The following is a 17,421-nucleotide window of genomic DNA, read 5'->3' on the forward strand; positions in this document are numbered from 1 at the left end:
GTGTCGGCAAGCAACACAGGGCAAGCACAGGTCAGTTCCACAGGGACAAGGGGGTGCAAGTGCTATTTTTCTTATTGTAACCAATTTCTAACTGATTACACTAACCAGGGCAGATTACTAATCATGAGACTTTAAACAAGAACAACAAAAGTGACAGTTGAAGCAAGTTCAACACTGACAGTTGAAGCAACAGCAACTGACAGTGAGGCAAGATGAATAATGGACAGTGAGTGTGTGAAACAAGTAAAGATTGTGATGTTAAGACACCACAGTGAGCATGAGGGGAAACAAATGAAAGAAAACAAGAAAACAAAGCTAAACAGTTGAAGATGGAATTGTGGATGACAGGGAAGGTTGATGGCAAACTAGGGTTTAGATTCCACCTCTTAACCTAGACTAAGTCGGATATTCCAATTGCAACTAAATTATCCTCCCAAAGTACTAGCTATCTGATTAGAGCATAACTAGTCTAAGGTTTGGACCATAATCAATTAACATGGGCTGCTGCACTTTCAATCACAGGGGTATCCTAACTACAATGTATGCCTGACATACACTGTGAGAGCAAAGTGATGAGAGGCCAGAATTGTAGTCTCCTACACAGTGGAATTAAGGTTTCATCTTCACCCTAGTGGTGAATTAGAACATGAACAGAAATTACACTAAACCTAAACACTAACAGGACATGAAAGCTAAACAGAAATTAAACATTAAGCTAACAGTGAATTTATACAACTAAGAGCATTAGACTAACAAAACATCAAACAATTAAACACTAAAACATCAAACACTACACAGTGAACAAGAACCCTAATTATGAAATTGGATTAAAATTGAAATTTGAAATTAAAATTAAACCTAAAATAAACCCTAATTGATGGTTACTTGGATGACCCAAGAACCGTTTTAACATCCTACATCAGTTTCTATTTATAGCTTACATCAAATTCCTAATTTCTAAAAACCCTAATTTTGAAAACCCTAAATTGATTTGGGGAAAATCAAATTCTCTCACCCATGTGTGAATTCTGCTCGACCCATGCTCCTTGATGTCCCTCTGATGCTCTTCCTGCTCCAATTGATGTACTGCAACCCTAGCTCGAGTTGTTTCATCAACTCCACACCTAGGTCAGAGAGATGTGGGTTTGGGGAAACGACTAGGCTAGGGGGAAAGGACTGATGGGTATGGGTTTCTGTGGTGTTGGGAGGTGATGGGAAGGAGCTCGAGACGAACTGGGATGGTCGGGGAAGATGGTGGCAGGGTAGAGCAGGTGGTGGTGGTTCTGGAAATGGTCGGGTGGAGAAGATGAGATCGATGTTTTGGGAAGAGGGGGGCGTTTGGTAGAGGTGTAGGGTGTTTGGTACTGTAGTGTTGAGCGGTTGCAGCGAGGGATGATGTTTCGCGATCTGGTCCGTAGGATGTGACGATGGTAGGTGGATCCAACGATGAGATGGGAGGCTGTGGGTAGCGACCGTCGGATGGAGGAATGCAACGAAAAGGACGGCCCAAGATGGAGATGGGCGTTGCGATGTAAAGCGGGAGCTTCGGAGTTTGATGTGCGATGATGGAGCGACCGTAGGATGCTGAAATGCTTCGATCTGACGGCTGAAATCCGATACGGGCTTGGATAGTGGAAATGGGTTTGAGAAAGGGTTTTGGGCCTTGGGTATGCCAGGCCCATATCTTCTCTAAGAACAATTCTTCCTTCTTGAGCCCATTTCTACCCTTTTGGTCTTGTGCACAACATTCTTCGCGGCTTCCTTGTGTAATTCCTCCCGGCTTTTCACTACTTTTCTGCTCTATTCCGCTCCGCAATTCATCCAGACTTTATTTATTACCTAAAAATGCAAAATTAATTAATAAAAATATTTATTCTTGAAAACAATGAAAATACAGAATATGGGATAAAATGTAGATTTAATGCACAAAAGATGAGTTAAATGCCAACAAAAAGGGATAAATATATACAATATTTGGCACTCATCATAGTACTAGATTTTTCTTTTTGATGTTTCTAATTTTTAAATAGCTAGACTAATAAAGGTTTTCAGAAAGATTAAATAAAAAATGTACTCGTGAAAGAAAATGAAAAACTAGAAAGTTTAACTAAAACAAAGAACACAGTAATACTACAAAGCTTTTAATGAAATATTTTTACGGAAAAACTAGAGTAACTCAAAAAATAACTCCACTATTGTATACTCGAAAGAAACTACATACAACTTTCATGGGTTTCCCATCAACTAGTACCTTCATGGATATATTGTCTCCAAATTTGGTTTCAACAACTTCCCCTATGACACTTTTTTTTCTTTCTTCTCCAGAATAACAAACAAATTAAGATTTTGGTCCACCAAAATTTTCCACGCACATTTAACATACAATAACTACCTCTTACCACTAATTAGTTCATTCCTACAAAAATATACATCAACGACTATAAAATACATTGTCACTACCCGGTAAACTAATTAACATTATATCACATTGAGGTTTTCGTTATTATGATATTTGGTTGCATAGTGTTTTAGAGAGGGTTTAGGAAAAAAGAATTAAAAAAAAAAATTTAGAGCATTGCTCGGTTGAACCTACCAAACGTTGGTATGTCAAGTTTGATTGTATAACTTCATAAACTCGGAGTCGCTTGATTACTCATGAAGACTTAACGAAGACATCACTCTTCAGTTCGAGGTTAGTAATTACAAGCTTGACTTGTTCCGTTTCTATCTTTTATTCTTTCAAGTATTTATTCATTAAAAACATAATATGTGAACTTAAGTTTCTTACGATGCCTTTAGTATTGTTGACTTGGTCCTTACACTATGATCAAAAAATATTAAATAAAGTTATACAATAGATGATTTTCTAACTTAAGTATATGGAGTTACGAAATGTAGCTTATCTATGGACTTCGTCTTCGGACATATCACTAGTCGGTAACTTGTTATTATTTAGTGTGTTGAACTTCCGAATAAATCCACCTTGAGAATAATGTTTGATAACAATTTCAGAAACATAGTTTAAGGAGTAGACTTGCAAAACTTTTTTCGTAGTTAAAAAGTAAGTTTAGGACCGATTCTATTAGAATATTAGTATGAACAATTCCATGACCGATACCTTGTGGAAATGATCAATCCCAGGACCGATCCTGACTACATAAGTTAGATTCGTGTTTGCATTTTTGATTTGTCTATTATCTTCGGATTCCTGCAGACATCGAGATGTACACGAGTTATACTGGGAATGTTCATAAGTGTCGACATAATGTTTCAACATATGTTAAGCTCTAATATCTTATTGTTCAGGTATATTCCTTCGATACTAGAGGCAAGATTCTGCAAACCGATTTTTCGATACTAATTTTGGTACCGGATTATATGCTTACCAAATCCTAAAGGTTTGCATATCGCTAGTTGCTATATTAGTCAACATGGATTCGTGATAACTAATCTTAGTTGTCATACTATGAGACAAATCAGTTATGCGTTAGAATACAATTTGTATTTGTTAATTTCGAAAAATAAACATATATTGCAAATCTTAAGAATTTTCGAAATTGATAGATCTTGTTTCTAAACAAGCCTTGGTCATAAATCTGTAAATAGGAAGTCTTATATCCTTACAAACTCATCCTCTTAACATACCTCTGTTGTATGGGAAATCCAACTTGAAAGAGGTAGGAGTAATCTAATTAAGTAAAGCATCTTGTGCCGCCTTACGTTTAAGTACTTCTTTGAGATCAAATAGCCTCTAGACTTAACGTTTGTGGAGATTGTTGTTTAGCTTTAATTATTTAGTTACTTGTTATTGAACTAAAGATAGTTATCTTCAATAGAACAAACTTTTTTCATGGTCCTTTTCATATGGTATAAGGTCAGTCAAGTTTGTTTGAAGACTTGACGACTGCAGATCTAGTGATTCAGGATCTGTAGATAGAACTATTGATCAATCAACGTAAACAGACTACATTCTATATGTATTGATCAACAAGTTGTTTGCATCAATTACGTTGAAGATTGAAGACTTGTAGACTTTTCTTTTTGGTTCTGATCTTCATGTCACTTCTTGCGAAATTGATTCTCTTCGTAGACATAGAACTTGTAGAAGACCGAAAAACTGTCTAGTTGCATTAATTTTCTTGGATGGATCTTGTTTATCAAGCTTGATTTTATCTTGATAATCATTATCTTGGCTTGATCTTTAGACCAAAGGAGTTTATTGAAATAAACGAAAGATCATTTATTATGCTTTATCGCTGATCTAAAGATTGATTTGGGTGTTCGATAAGTGAATTGGTTATTGGATCAAATTTAGTCTTTTATTGTCTCGGGCTATGATCCAAAGAAGTTGGGAGCAAAATTCCTTACGACGGTGAAGCAACTCAATGGGAAAAGAAAAATAGTGCACAAATTGGAAGTGGCAATTCATGAAGATAAACATGATATCAACTCCCTTTGGAGAAAAGAAAGATAGTGCACAGAAATTGGCCAGAAGTCCAATAATATTGCTTAATTTAGATATATAAAGGAAAACTACAATATGATCAAGAATCCGCGTGCTGCACGGATAAATTTGGCATATCGCTTCCTGACAAAAAGGCCTTGACCAAAGTGAGGGCAAGTTTCGGTCTATGTAAAGGGACTTCATGACCTGCTCCTCTCACCGAAACAAATGTCAGACCTGCGTAACCTTGAGTCCATCCTCCAACCTGTTGAGGTTTGGCGCACAAAATACTATTTTAGCAAAACACGAGTGTCTAAGACAGAATAATTAAAATACTATGTTTGAATATCAAATTTATTGTTCCCCCAAAGAACATGATACTTGGTGGTTGGTAATTACCTGGCCTTCATCGTACCAAGCACGAAATGGAGAAACAGTTGGAAGCTTGAGGGCATCTATGCTGTACCTAGTGGAGGTAACAGGGATTACAGCATCTGTATCACCACTGTCCCATAAAAGTAATTGAAAGTGTTAGGACGATAAGTTCATGATTCTTACTATAAGCACTACAGAGGTAAATCAACTGGGTATTTCACAAGATCCACGGCAAACTTTTAACCCTTGTATAAATAAAACGAGATCACAAGGTCCCCTGATAATCTAGGTTTAGCATACTAACCACTTCTTACACACCCAAAAGTTTAATACTCTTCCATCTAATAGAGGCGGAGGAGTTTATACATAGTCTCAACTCAGAAGAAACCTACTTGTACATTTATGCAGCCTTTAACTAAGCGGAAATAACAACATCGAATAAGAAGTACCTGAACATCCAAATTCGAAGCCCCTCTTTTATGAGCTCTTTGTAAATGGGTAGCACCGACCTGGGCGAATCCTTCCAATTGCCATTAATTTTATTACTGCAGAACATAATCACAAAAAGTCACGCAGTTACTGATAAAAGGGAGCTTGTGAAACGGATTAGTATAATAATTGTTTGCAAAATGAAAACGCAATGAAGTGTATGCAGTTCCCTTCCTTTTCCAAATTAAGAGATAGCAAATCTAAATTACATTTAAGGAACATTACTGCCACTGTTTTAAAATGGATCCATATCTCTATAGGAGTGTCTGTGGTCTTACTTGCAAGTGTTCCATTTAGTTGGTGCAACCGCTGGATTTACATGAAGTGCCTTTTGAACCTCAGGTAAGTTGAAGTAAACTGTTGAGTGAGCTTCAGTGCAAGGATCATACTTCTCACCCACGCGTGCAACCGACTACAAAAATTTATACCACCATAAACTTAATGAGATAATATGCTAAAAAAGGTATTAACAATTATAACTTAATAATATGCAAGGATCGAGTTTAAAATGAATCATACTACAAATCGATACTTACATGAAATCTTCTCCGGAAGTGATTTAAAAACTGTCCGTTGCCTGTAGCTGTGCAGGAAGGGGTGTAAATGCTATATGAGTCGATGTTTCCAACTTCATTGCTAGCAACCTCAAGAATCTTATCGCATTCAGATGAGGTGTGAATAAATGATTCAGAGTCACATTTATCATTCAACAGCTTGTATGTTTGATCAGATATCAAACCGGCAGACCACATAAATTGGAAAACACCCAAGTGATCATTGTAATCATCAGTTAGAGCATTCCCAACCTGCAGTACACAATAATATAATTTTCAATTCATCCTTCCAATGCAGAGATACCCACATTCCAAATCCTTCAAGCAAACCCATCTTACCATGTAGCCCTTTAGATTGATTGACTTATCCCCGTTTTTTTTATTATGCTTCACAATGGCTTCAGCCAGCTGAGGAACATAATGTCCTGAAACAAAGATTCAAGTTCAACACTAATAATGGAAAGTTCCAATACAAGATACTCTGAAATGGATCACTAAGCAGTATACAGTTTCATCCAAAATGATAGCAGTCGTGTTCATGGCGTGATATCGAACAATGTCATAACATAAATAATTGACCATATTGATATGAAGAATGGTGATGGAATTAAGGAATGTTCCCCATACCTGCATAGCTCTCTCCACTGAGATAGAACTCTCTTCCTTTATATTGGGGAAATCTCTCTAGCCAATTAGATAGAAATGCTAATGAATCTTCGGCTGAATAACAAACGAAAACAAGAGTATCCAGCAGTAAGAACAAGAATTTTTATATTCAGTCTATCAATAAAGAGAAAAACCAAGGTCAAACAAGGATTGCAATTGTTATACCAGTACTAGCATCTCCATTATTCAGCAAATCTTCGGATTTGTTTGAATAGGAGTAACCAACACCCACCGGTGAGTCGAGGAATAATACATTAGCGACTGCAGATTGACACAAGTACAGCTAATCATAAGTTTATATGAAACCCAATCATTTGAAATTTTTCAAATCAAGCACAACTATAGAGCTACCTTTCAATCCACACACACACACACACAAAAAAAAAAAAAAAAAAAAAAAAAAAGAGATCTCCATACCTTGATTCCAAGAGTAAGGGTTCTGATAAAGGGTCTTCCCATCAGGCTTAATATGAAAAGGACCAATCTCCTCTGCCTCTCCATATGCAATAGAAGAGCAACCAGGACCTACAGAAACAGCAATTCTTCATATATGTTACAAGCACCACAACACCCATATCATAAAATTTGCAAACCCAAGTCCTTAAATCTGCAAAGGATGTTAAATTGAAGTAGTAATAATAACAACTGACCTCCATTAAGCCAAAGAAGAAGAGGTTTTGAAGATGGGTTCTCAACAGCTTCAAAGAACCAATAAAACAAAGCTTTATCTTTATTTACATTCACATACCCAGAATAATGTGCAAAATTAACATTGAACGATTGACCTGGTAATTGATAAACTCTATCCAAATCTTTATTACCACTAATTATCTGAATATCAAGAATTAGATTCAGAACAAATACAAACACAAGAAAACATGATGATCTTTTCATCATATTTCTTTGATAAATTTTTAGTGAGAACTCAATCGGGTTCTTCGAAATATAAGTTTATTATTTATAACTGGTGGGTGTTTGTTCACTGGTAGGAATCTTGGAAGAGACTTGAAGTAAACTATACACTAAGCCACGTTATCAGCGTGCGTTGAAGATGGCTGACATAATAATTCGTTGGGATAACGAATTACAGTTTATCATTATTGGCCAGGTTTGTCCACCTATATAACTCGAGTCAACAAACCCCAAAGGTTTTGGTCAGGTATCGTTTTTGATTGTAATTGACCGGTGGGTTCTGGCCTATGTAGCAAATACGCTTCTAAAATGGTCAGGTCAGGTGTCCTTGTTCGACTCGTGTCTGACACTTGGATTATCAGTTATAGCTATAGAAGATCTCTGTTGCATCTGAAATCGATAATGTACCAGTATTATGTTTCTTAGTAACTTACAAAAATTTGTCTTTTCACCTTGCTCTAGAATCTAGATAATTCTTGTACAGGTGAAGATCTCCGAACTGTGGCCAAGATGAGGAGTTTCTTTTATTTGGGTGACTAACAAAATTGTCACAACTCCATTGTAGTCTAACCCGGTTAGGATACCTGGCTTTCACCCAGGCGACCCGGGTTCAAACCCCGGCAATGGAATTTTTTGTTCAAATCCCGGCGAATGCAGTGTGCTCTCCAAGTTTGTAAACAAGGCGGCATATAGTGTGGTATTACTGCTCTACATATAGTATGGTGTGGTTCCCTCCCGACCATACTTTTCACCTATTGAATTATCTAAGATGGTGCTGGTCATGTAAGCTATATACAGTTCTTAATACATCTACTGCATTTACTATTTCCACGGAAAAATAAATAGAAAAGAAAAACAACATACTACGTGGAAAAGGAACGATTCTTTTTACCTTTTTTGATTGGAACAAGATGAACTGAAAAAAGATGCACAGTTTGTGAGATGGAGGTATACTATCCATGCACTACTAACAGCATTTGTTCTACAGTGCTTAGCTGCAACATCAGCCATTGCATTAGGATTTCTGCTAAAATAATCAACTCTCGAAAACAAAAAGAAGCTAATAAGAGAAGACAGTCGTCGTCTAAGATAATGCAATCTTTTATAGGAATGATTATTAGTTAACCACCATTTGCGTGAAGCATCAATAATGGAGTGGAATCCCCCCACCGGAATATTCAACTTCCTGCAAGGTATCATGAGGGAAACAATCAACTTCTTCTTCATAAAAACATGCACTGCTGCTGCACCACAACGACGTTAACGACAATGGGATAACAATAGTTTGTTTTTTGTATTACACTTCACTGGAAATAAGAAATTGTACCTGAGCAGGGGACAGCGATGAAACCCAATCTGATGCATGTGTTGGAAGCAAGCCCAACGTGTTTAGCTGCCATTATGTTTTTAAGTTTAAAGATTCGTATAACACAAGAATTGCCAGGGTACTAGATAGAGAGGGTGCAATGAAACCAAAGAGTGCATCATCTCACCTTCCAAACACCCAATGCTAGACCAGCCAAATTCAAGGCAATGAAAACTAGTTTAGGCATCAGAGTGTCCACTTTAGAGTCCTTGTAAGGTTCAAAAACTGCATGGCACATATAAGAGACCGCAATTTAGACGTTTCCCCATATCTTAACATGTATTGTAATGTATATCAAAATACAGTCACCTGTATCATGTCACAGTTAAGGTATCAACTCACAAAATATGTTTAAACCAGTAATAAACTGCTCATTTTCCCTTCTAAAAAATGGTATTCATTGGGCATCTACCATGATGATGCTTCAAGCCTTCAATAGTCTAGAACTACAGAGCATTGTATTTTCCACTCAAAAATCCGTTTTGCCTTGTAAGGAAAGAGGAAAGAACCAGTAGTCATCATTATATTTTCTTGTTAAGAGGATACTACTTCAAGTATAAACTTCTTGTAAACTAAAATTCTAAATACCAAGTGGGCTAACTAACACTAGCATATAATATAGTATAAAAGAATATAACTAAAAGGGATTACTGTACAACATAATCAAAGCAGGAGTAGCAGGGGAGGATTCTTACCCTTCCCAACGCCTTGCAGGGCACTAATGGGCTGCCAAAGTGCTGAAAATGTAATACCAATGCTGAACAAATGAACTGTGGTTCCAGCCATCCACATCATGAAGCCCATCATAAACAAATTCTTCATGGGAGCCTGGGCCACTTCCCAAGCTTTCTGTGTTTGAAGGAGAAAATGTTGTTCGGTGTTATATTCGTTTTACAAAAACCAAACAATCACTGCAGATAAATAATAACTGAAGCAAAAGGTACATATATAGCAACTGGAAACTAACACAGGAGCAACCAAAATACATTGAGTAACATACACTTTGTGTCTGGGGTAATAATAATAAACATTGTACAACTACCAAATAAACACTTTGAAGAATTAAAAATGCCGAAACCTACTACGAGTGGCCAAAAGAATAAACTTAAACTTGAAGCTATTTGAAGGTTCATCACTATAGAGGGCATCTGGACAACCGAACATGTATGCTTTTGTGCTTGTTAGTGTACGATCAAGTTCATTGGTAGATATTAATCTAGTTTCTAAGGGCTGCCACATCAAGCCTCCCTAGTAAAGAATTCTCCCACTACCTCTCAACCATCCTTTTCAGCCTTTGCAGTAGTCTTCCCAGACCCAAGAACACCATGCACTGAGCACTGTAATAATCATCTCAATCATTCTGAAACGCACCGTAACTCTCCTAAACCACAAGCGAAAACCTTAACCCACTCAGCTTTTAACCTAATTTCCATTTATAGCCGCTCTAACAAAAATATCTATCAGTCAAAAATAAACAGTATGAACAAAAAAAAAAGACATTCTATATTGCATCATCGGTTCTTTATATCCAATATTGTATCAGTATTTCCCATGAACATTCTACTACTGTTTATGAATTTGTTCGAAATGCTCCAATCAAAATTGTCTCAACAATTCAACTAACCACAACATTTAAACAACTTTTGAAACCCTAATCAATCTCATGAATATTAATTACAAAAAGACTAATCTCAAATATAGAGAAACCCTGTGGCCGATTTTACAATAATCCTTTCCAATATATAATCACTGTTTTAAGATCCCTTTAAGTCAACTGATAATAACAACCCTTCCGTATAATCTTACATCAATATGTAAGTTGCAGCCATTTTACAAATCTTAGATTCTTCAGACGTTAAGACCAATGTTCAAAAGGAATTTACAAAGAACTAAAATCTAATCAACCAACTTTAATATTCAAGGGCTGCCACATATTAAAGTCAACTGCTCACTAGTGTACGACCAAGTTCATTATATTAACCTAGTTTCCAAGGGCTGCCACATCAAGCTTCCCTAGTAAGAATTCTCCCATTACCTCCCAACCATCCTTTTCAGCCTATTGGGTAGGTTTCCCAGACTCAAGAACACCATGCATTGAGCACTATAAGAATCATTCCTATCATTCTGAACCCCATAATAACTCTCCTAAACCACAAGCAAAAACCTTAATGCACTCAGCTTTTTACCTGATTTCCAATTATAGTAACTCTAATAAAAATATCTAAGAGTACACAGTGACATAACACATTACAGTACAAAATGGTTCCAAATTTCTACTATTTCACAATGTCATGAAAAGTTTATAAACAAACAAACAAACAAACAAACAAAAAGACATTCTATATTGCATTATCTGTATTTCCCATGAACATTCTACTAGTCTACTACTGTTTATGAATTTGTTCGAAATGTTCCACTCAAAATTGTCTCAACAATTCAACTAACCACGACATTTTAACAACTTTTAAAATCCTAATCAGTCTCATGAATATTAATGACAAAAAACCTAATCTCAAATATAAACAAATCCTGTGGCCGATTTTACAATAATCCTTTCCAATATATAATCACTGTTTTAAGATCCCTTTAAGTCAACTGATAATAACAACCCTTCCGTATAATCTTACATCAATATGTAAGTTGCAGCCATTTTACAAATCTTAGATTCTTCAGACGTTAAGACCAATGTTCAAAAGGAATTTACAAAGAACTAAAATCTAATCAACCAACTCTAGTTATAGACCTACAAAATACACCGATTACCAAAAAACCAATCTGTAAACCTTAATTCTAATACATCTAATACAAATAAACATTAAAATTCAGTTTAACCCTAAAAATAAATAATCAACATATCAGTACCTGCGATTTCCAATTAGCTTCAGCATCTTTCTTCTGGCGACTAAGTGTTGAATCATCCTACACAATGATAAAAATTCAAATGAGTAATTAATTTGTAGATCTAAAAGAAAATAAAAATCAGATGATGAGAAAGAGGAAGAAGAAGAAACCTGTTCTTGTGAAGATCGACTGTAACCAAGAGGATCATCAAATCCACCACTTCGAGATACTGATGAGGAAGAAGAATTATCAGTGAAATCGATCGCCCATCGACGAGTTACTACGCCTTTTCCTTTCTCCATCTCTTTTTCTTTTGAATTTCCTCCTCCGAGTTACTACGATTTCAACGATTGTTCGCTTATTAAGCTATTGTAAACCGTTAACGGTAACGAATTTTAGAGTTTGGACTTGACATATGTGCCGGCCGGACCTAATAAGCACCCAAGAAAACTTTCTCGCATTTGGATCCAAATCTGTTCTCTGCTTCTCCAGATATAGAAATCAGAAGAATTGACTTTTTTGAAATCTAGAAGTCGTTCTGTAAAATTATTGCCAAACTGATTTTTGATTTTTCGACTTCCAGAAATCAAAAAGCAGCTTCCGAATATACATCCAAACACCCTATTATCGCTTGTAGGAATTACTGTTTAGTCCAATTTTTCATGACCCAATTAATGGCTAGTCCACCCATGAAAAATATTTACTCGTTAGTCCAAAAACATGTTTTTGGACTAGATTATTTACTCGCTAGTCCAAAAACTTTGTGGAGATTATAAAGTGTATTTTCTAAATGCCTAAAACACCCTTACAGGTCTAATTAGTATCAACACATGTAAATATTACTAGTAAGATGTTACTACATACTAGTAGTATCAATATGGTCATACTACATATCAATATGTATTATATTAATAGTAAAAAAGAATATGTTACTCGTAAATTAAGTAACTACTCTACTATACTAGTAGTAACATGTGTACTAGTAGACTAGTAACTACTAGTATACTAGTAGTACTAATAGTAACTAGTATTATACTAGTAAACTAGTATACTAGTAATAACTAGTATTATACTAGTAACATATTAATATGTAATATCAATATATAACATACTACATACTAATATGACACTACATATTAATATGTAGTTTCAATATATAACATACTACATATTAATATGTAGTATCAATATATAACATATTGCTACTAGTAACATATGTTACTACATACTACATTTGTTCTATATATGTTACTACATATTTTACTACATACTACATATTAATACTAGTATACTACTAGTTACTAGTATACTAGTATACTACTAGTTACTACATATTACATATGTTACTAGTTACTACATATTACTAGTTACATATGTTACTACATATTACATATGTATACTAGTATTAATACTAGTATATATGTTACTACATATTACATATGTTACTAATAACATACATAGTATATTATATGTTAGGGTTAGTAAACTAATTTTACTCTTTTCAAATCTTTTTTGGACTAGGGAGTAAATGTTGTTTCCCGCTGGACTAGCCACTAATCCGGATCGGGTTTAGTGGACTAAACAGGAAATCTCTCTTATCGCTTCCCCCTTTGCCGAGTTGATAAATGTAATGGGGAAACCAAAGATTTGCCCAATTTGCTTCCACTATGGGTTGGTGAATAACTTCATTGGTTTGTTCACTACGGACCAAAAAAACCACGCGTCTCATTGAAAACCACGCGGATCAAGTAAACCTATCAGCGAATTAACTTCATCCGCTGGAGACCCAAGATAATTAATCCGCTCGCGGCTTATGTCCAGACATTAGCGGATACATCCGATTTTAATCATCCAACGACTCTTATTTTTTTCACGATAAATTAAGCTCATTTCAAACTTAAAATTCACACCTTCTACATCTCTACCTCTAAATTTCTCAATTTTATACCACTTCAATATTTATTTTTCCTTCATTTCAAGCACACTCATACCATCTCAATCTATTAGAAAATTTCCAAAAAAAAAATTTTTATAATAAACATGGCAATCCCCTCGCAACAATCATAACAACAAACAAAAAAATATCTGGTAGAGTTCGTGGTGTCAAGTTTACGATGGATGAAGACATATCAATTTTTAGACCAGATCGATGTTGAACGAAAAATGTCGAGAACAATGGAAAAGATCCCACAAAACTGATTTACAACATGAAAGTTGTTTCATCATTCTGAGGTTTCTTAACAGATTTATTGCATACGTGTTAGTAGGTAATCAAATGCCAACAAAATCACCCTATAGTCCATTTTTGGAGGATTTTCAGAATGGTGCACATGTTTCCTCACCGGAAGGAAATGCATCTCGACATGTTCGGTCTCCAAGTAGTCCGCAACAACAAAACACCAATCTAGATGTTAATACCAATGTCAAAAGAAGAAAATGAGGGGGTCAGAAATCTGGAAAAGCAACACGCATCCCAAAAAGCTGGCGGAGGAGGTTCAAACGAGTTCAACTATTCTTAGCACAAGAAATTCGACGTCGGGTAGAAAAAGATAGAAAAACGGACTGAGACCTAACTTTAAGGCAACTTCGAAAATTTGTCTTTCGTGAAAACAAAAGTACATGAATTTTAACAGGAGAAAATTACTTTCCATGAACATTAAGATAATGAATTCACAACAATATCTTATGTAGCGAAAGGGAGTGTATAAGGCCTTAGAAGAATATTTTTGAAAAGACGAGGGTACCCAAATATACCTCAATCTAAAACTTTTCCACCTATAAGCACTTTCTTCAAAAGTTATTGTCCATGGACTGAGTCGAGACAATACAAGTAATCGGTTCACACTTCGTGTGATCGTCTATGGATACGAGATCAAGAAAATACAACAACAAGATAACTTGCGTGATTGACTATGGATACAAGATCGAGACAATACAACAACGAAGTATGATTACTTGATAATAGGTTTGGACTTAACCAAACACTATAGGATTGCTATCAAGTAATTAGGAATTAACGTTTGTGTATTTTACTTCAAATTATAATAAATTAATTATAATTGTGGAAATAGAAAAGTAAAAGACACAGCAAGATTTTGTTAACGAGGAAACTGCAAATGCAGAAAAACCCCGGGACCTTGTCCAGAATTGAATACTATCAGAATTGAGCCGCTATACAAAATCTAAACCAACTTCGTATAGTTGAGACCAAGAAACTAAACCTATAGTTCACCTAGTTCCCTCAGTATCCCTGCGCCTCCAACTTGCAATAAGTCACGCACTTGGAACAATTCCTTTGGTTCGTATTCCAAACATTAAAGGAACAACAAATCTGTTCGGTAACAACTCTTTTCAATCAACGTGATATGAGTTTGACAAAAGGCTCTTCCGTTTAACCAATAAACTCCTTTGTCGGGTTCTTAGATCAATCTACTCAACAACTACCAAAGTAATTGTTTAGACTATGCAATCAATACTATGAATCACAAAGAAATGTATTGATGGCGATCTATGCAACTAATCAATCCAATCTATCAAAAGTCAAACCGATTATAGTTGGATCCCCAGCCGATCAAGTTTTGTGCACACCAAAGATTATGAACTCAAATAAGAAATCTTCTTTGTCTTCAAATCTTCTTACATCTTCAATAAACACCTGCACACAAACAACTTGAATCTCTTGTGATCAATCACACACAGAACGGAGTCTGTTAATGATGGATTATCACAGGACGTCTTTAGATCTATAAACAGTCTAAAGATCCCCGTCGATACCTCGATCTAGTATGAGTGAATCTTATATCAGAAGAGAAGATTCTCAAGCATAAACAAACTAGGTGCAATCAAAGTTCAACAACTGTTAGTCAATTAAATCAATCGAAAACTAATAATAAACTGCAATTATCTAGTTTCCCACCAACGGTACTCGTAGAGCTTCTCAATCCCAAAGAAGTCTTAAAAGGAGCGGTCGTAAGAGATTTCGCCTAATTATGGTACTTTCCTCTTTGAATAGACGGCTCCACCAGTAACAACACAACTAGGTAGTTTTGATGGCTCTGAGAATTAGTTTGCTCGAAATGAAAACTTCAATATTTATAGACCAAGGAAGCTTGGACACCAAGGAATTTCCAAAATCGAATATTCTCAAAGATATGCAATAAAGCCAAAATCGGTTTTCATAATTCTTGGAAACGCTCTGCCCAAATATTGACCGAAATCTCAGTAGAAAATCTCTAATTAATAAATGCACATTACCAATTTTTATTTTTCTAAAGATATGCATTTAATTGCTGGAAATTAAAAGCATATAAAATTAAAAACCTTAATTAAAAGATTCTCAATTTATTTCGATCCAGGATTCTCCTTTAGTTATTAACGAATATATTTGAACAATAATAGATAAGAATTACTGCACATGTTCAAAGTATGTCGACATCTTTACTTTGTAAATCCTTTTTCATATTTACAATCTTGGAACCGATTTGCCACACTTCCAAACGAGTTTAGAATTGGTTCATCTGATTTTCAAGAACTATGTGATTGATCAAAAATATTCAATCACCATTCATGGGTTTAACGATTCTACCAAACACAAAGTTTGGTTCTACCTCCAAGTGGCTACTAGGATCGGTCATACTAGTTTCCATAAAATGGCTAACTAAGTACCAGGATCGGTTACCACTATTTATGGTACTTACTTGTGATCGGTTGCACAAGTTATAGGATCGGTTAAACCAATTACTTAAACTTTTTAACCTACTACAAGGATCGATTACACATCTTGTGATTAGTCCTACCAAGTTCTAGGATCGGTTACCCAATGACTAGAAATGGTCACACCAATTACAAATATCGATCATACCATCTCAGGTGATTACTTAAGATTGGTTTCACTAATAAAAGTCATGTTAATACATAAGTCAAGCATTGTGAATAGTTTTACCAAGATACATAAGCAAGTTATGAGCGGTTATACTAAACACACATATTGGTAATCCAAAGATTTACAATGAATAACAATACCAATAATCCTAGTGATTTCCCTTTCGATTCATAAAACAAGTTTATGAATTGTACTTCCTTTAAATGAGTGTAAAAAAATGTTTCCTAGGACGAAATCTTCACCCATACCCATACATAATCACAATAGCATTCATACGATTATGTCGATGTCTTATATACGAAGTTCGAAAGATAGGCGTTATACTTCGTATTATAATTCCTTAATACTATGTCTAACTAGAGTATAATCATTCACAACTTCGCAGTTATGTTTTCAATATAGCACGACTTGAAAGATACGTTAGGAATGAAACAGTTCAAGTCAAAATATTACTAACCTCAAGAGGAAGGATGATGTCGTCGATGTAGCTCTTTACTTCTTCACATTCTTCAAGTCTTCGAGTAATACTTGTAAGTCTCATATCCTAATAACTTTCTAGCTAACCTATACGAAGTTGACTCTAGTAAATAATCAAGCAACTCTTTAAATGAGTTTTGGTTCACTAAAATATGACAACCAAACTTGACATACCAACGCTTGGTGGGTTCAATCGAGCAATGCTCTAACAATCTCCCCCTTTGTCATTTTAGTGACAAAACTCTTACATCATATGGATAAAAAAAATACAAGAATTCATTATACATACGCTTGATTCCAAGTTTCAACAACACAATAACCTGTATACATTCAATCCACAACTGTCGTTGTTGACATTATAATAACAAAAAGCTAATACTCCTTTTAAAGGTAAGATAGGTAGATTTTCAATCCG

At 35.3% G+C, this 17,421-nt stretch overlaps 2 protein-coding genes and 1 non-coding gene across 3 annotated transcripts; 1 reads left to right on the plus strand and 2 right to left on the minus strand.

The window, feature by feature from the left end:
* Positions 1 to 4,403: 4,403 nt before the first annotated feature.
* LOC113282661 (serine carboxypeptidase II-2-like) lies at positions 4,404 to 7,806 on the minus strand. Its single transcript, XM_026531710.1, has 10 exons — positions 7,179 to 7,806; positions 6,946 to 7,053; positions 6,694 to 6,789; positions 6,490 to 6,582; positions 6,202 to 6,287; positions 5,845 to 6,114; positions 5,587 to 5,720; positions 5,269 to 5,364; positions 4,844 to 4,949; positions 4,404 to 4,709 (listed from the first exon to the last, which is right to left on the minus strand). Exons 1-10 carry the CDS (start codon positions 7,423 to 7,425, stop codon positions 4,545 to 4,547), a joined length of 1,401 nt encoding a protein of 466 aa, XP_026387495.1. The 5' UTR covers positions 7,426 to 7,806; the 3' UTR covers positions 4,404 to 4,544.
* A 189-nt stretch (positions 7,807 to 7,995) lies between these two features.
* On the plus strand, positions 7,996 to 8,069 carry TRNAE-UUC. The gene has a single exon. It is a non-coding gene; the product is annotated as a tRNA-Glu (tRNA).
* A 235-nt stretch (positions 8,070 to 8,304) lies between these two features.
* On the minus strand, positions 8,305 to 12,106 carry LOC113282662 (ER membrane protein complex subunit 4-like). Its single transcript, XM_026531711.1, has 6 exons — positions 11,818 to 12,106; positions 11,669 to 11,725; positions 9,502 to 9,655; positions 8,934 to 9,031; positions 8,768 to 8,833; positions 8,305 to 8,626 (listed from the first exon to the last, which is right to left on the minus strand). Exons 1-6 carry the CDS (start codon positions 11,947 to 11,949, stop codon positions 8,585 to 8,587), a joined length of 549 nt encoding a protein of 182 aa, XP_026387496.1. The 5' UTR covers positions 11,950 to 12,106; the 3' UTR covers positions 8,305 to 8,584.
* Positions 12,107 to 17,421: the final 5,315 nt, after the last annotated feature.

This window comes from Papaver somniferum, chromosome 5 (assembly GCF_003573695.1).
Source record: "Papaver somniferum cultivar HN1 chromosome 5, ASM357369v1, whole genome shotgun sequence".
In the NCBI taxonomy this organism is placed as follows: domain Eukaryota; kingdom Viridiplantae; phylum Streptophyta; class Magnoliopsida; order Ranunculales; family Papaveraceae; genus Papaver; species Papaver somniferum.

Coding starts and splice junctions, on each gene's coding strand:
- LOC113282662 (XM_026531711.1), bottom strand. CDS start 11,949: ATGGAGAAAGGAAAAGGCGTAGTAACTCGTCGATGGGCGATCGATTTC. Junction 11,726..11,817: donor GTCGATCTTCACAAGAACAG/GTTTCTTCTTCT, acceptor ATCATTGTGTAG/GATGATTCAACACTTAGTCG. Junction 9,656..11,668: donor AAGCTAATTGGAAATCGCAG/GTACTGATATGT, acceptor CTTCAAACACAG/AAAGCTTGGGAAGTGGCCCA.
- LOC113282661 (XM_026531710.1), bottom strand. CDS start 7,425: ATGATGAAAAGATCATCATGTTTTCTTGTGTTTGTATTTGTTCTGAAT. Junction 6,790..6,945: donor CCCTTACTCTTGGAATCAAG/GTATGGAGATCT, acceptor GTCAATCTGCAG/TCGCTAATGTATTATTCCTC. Junction 6,288..6,489: donor CAGTGGAGAGAGCTATGCAG/GTATGGGGAACA, acceptor TCTTTGTTTCAG/GACATTATGTTCCTCAGCTG.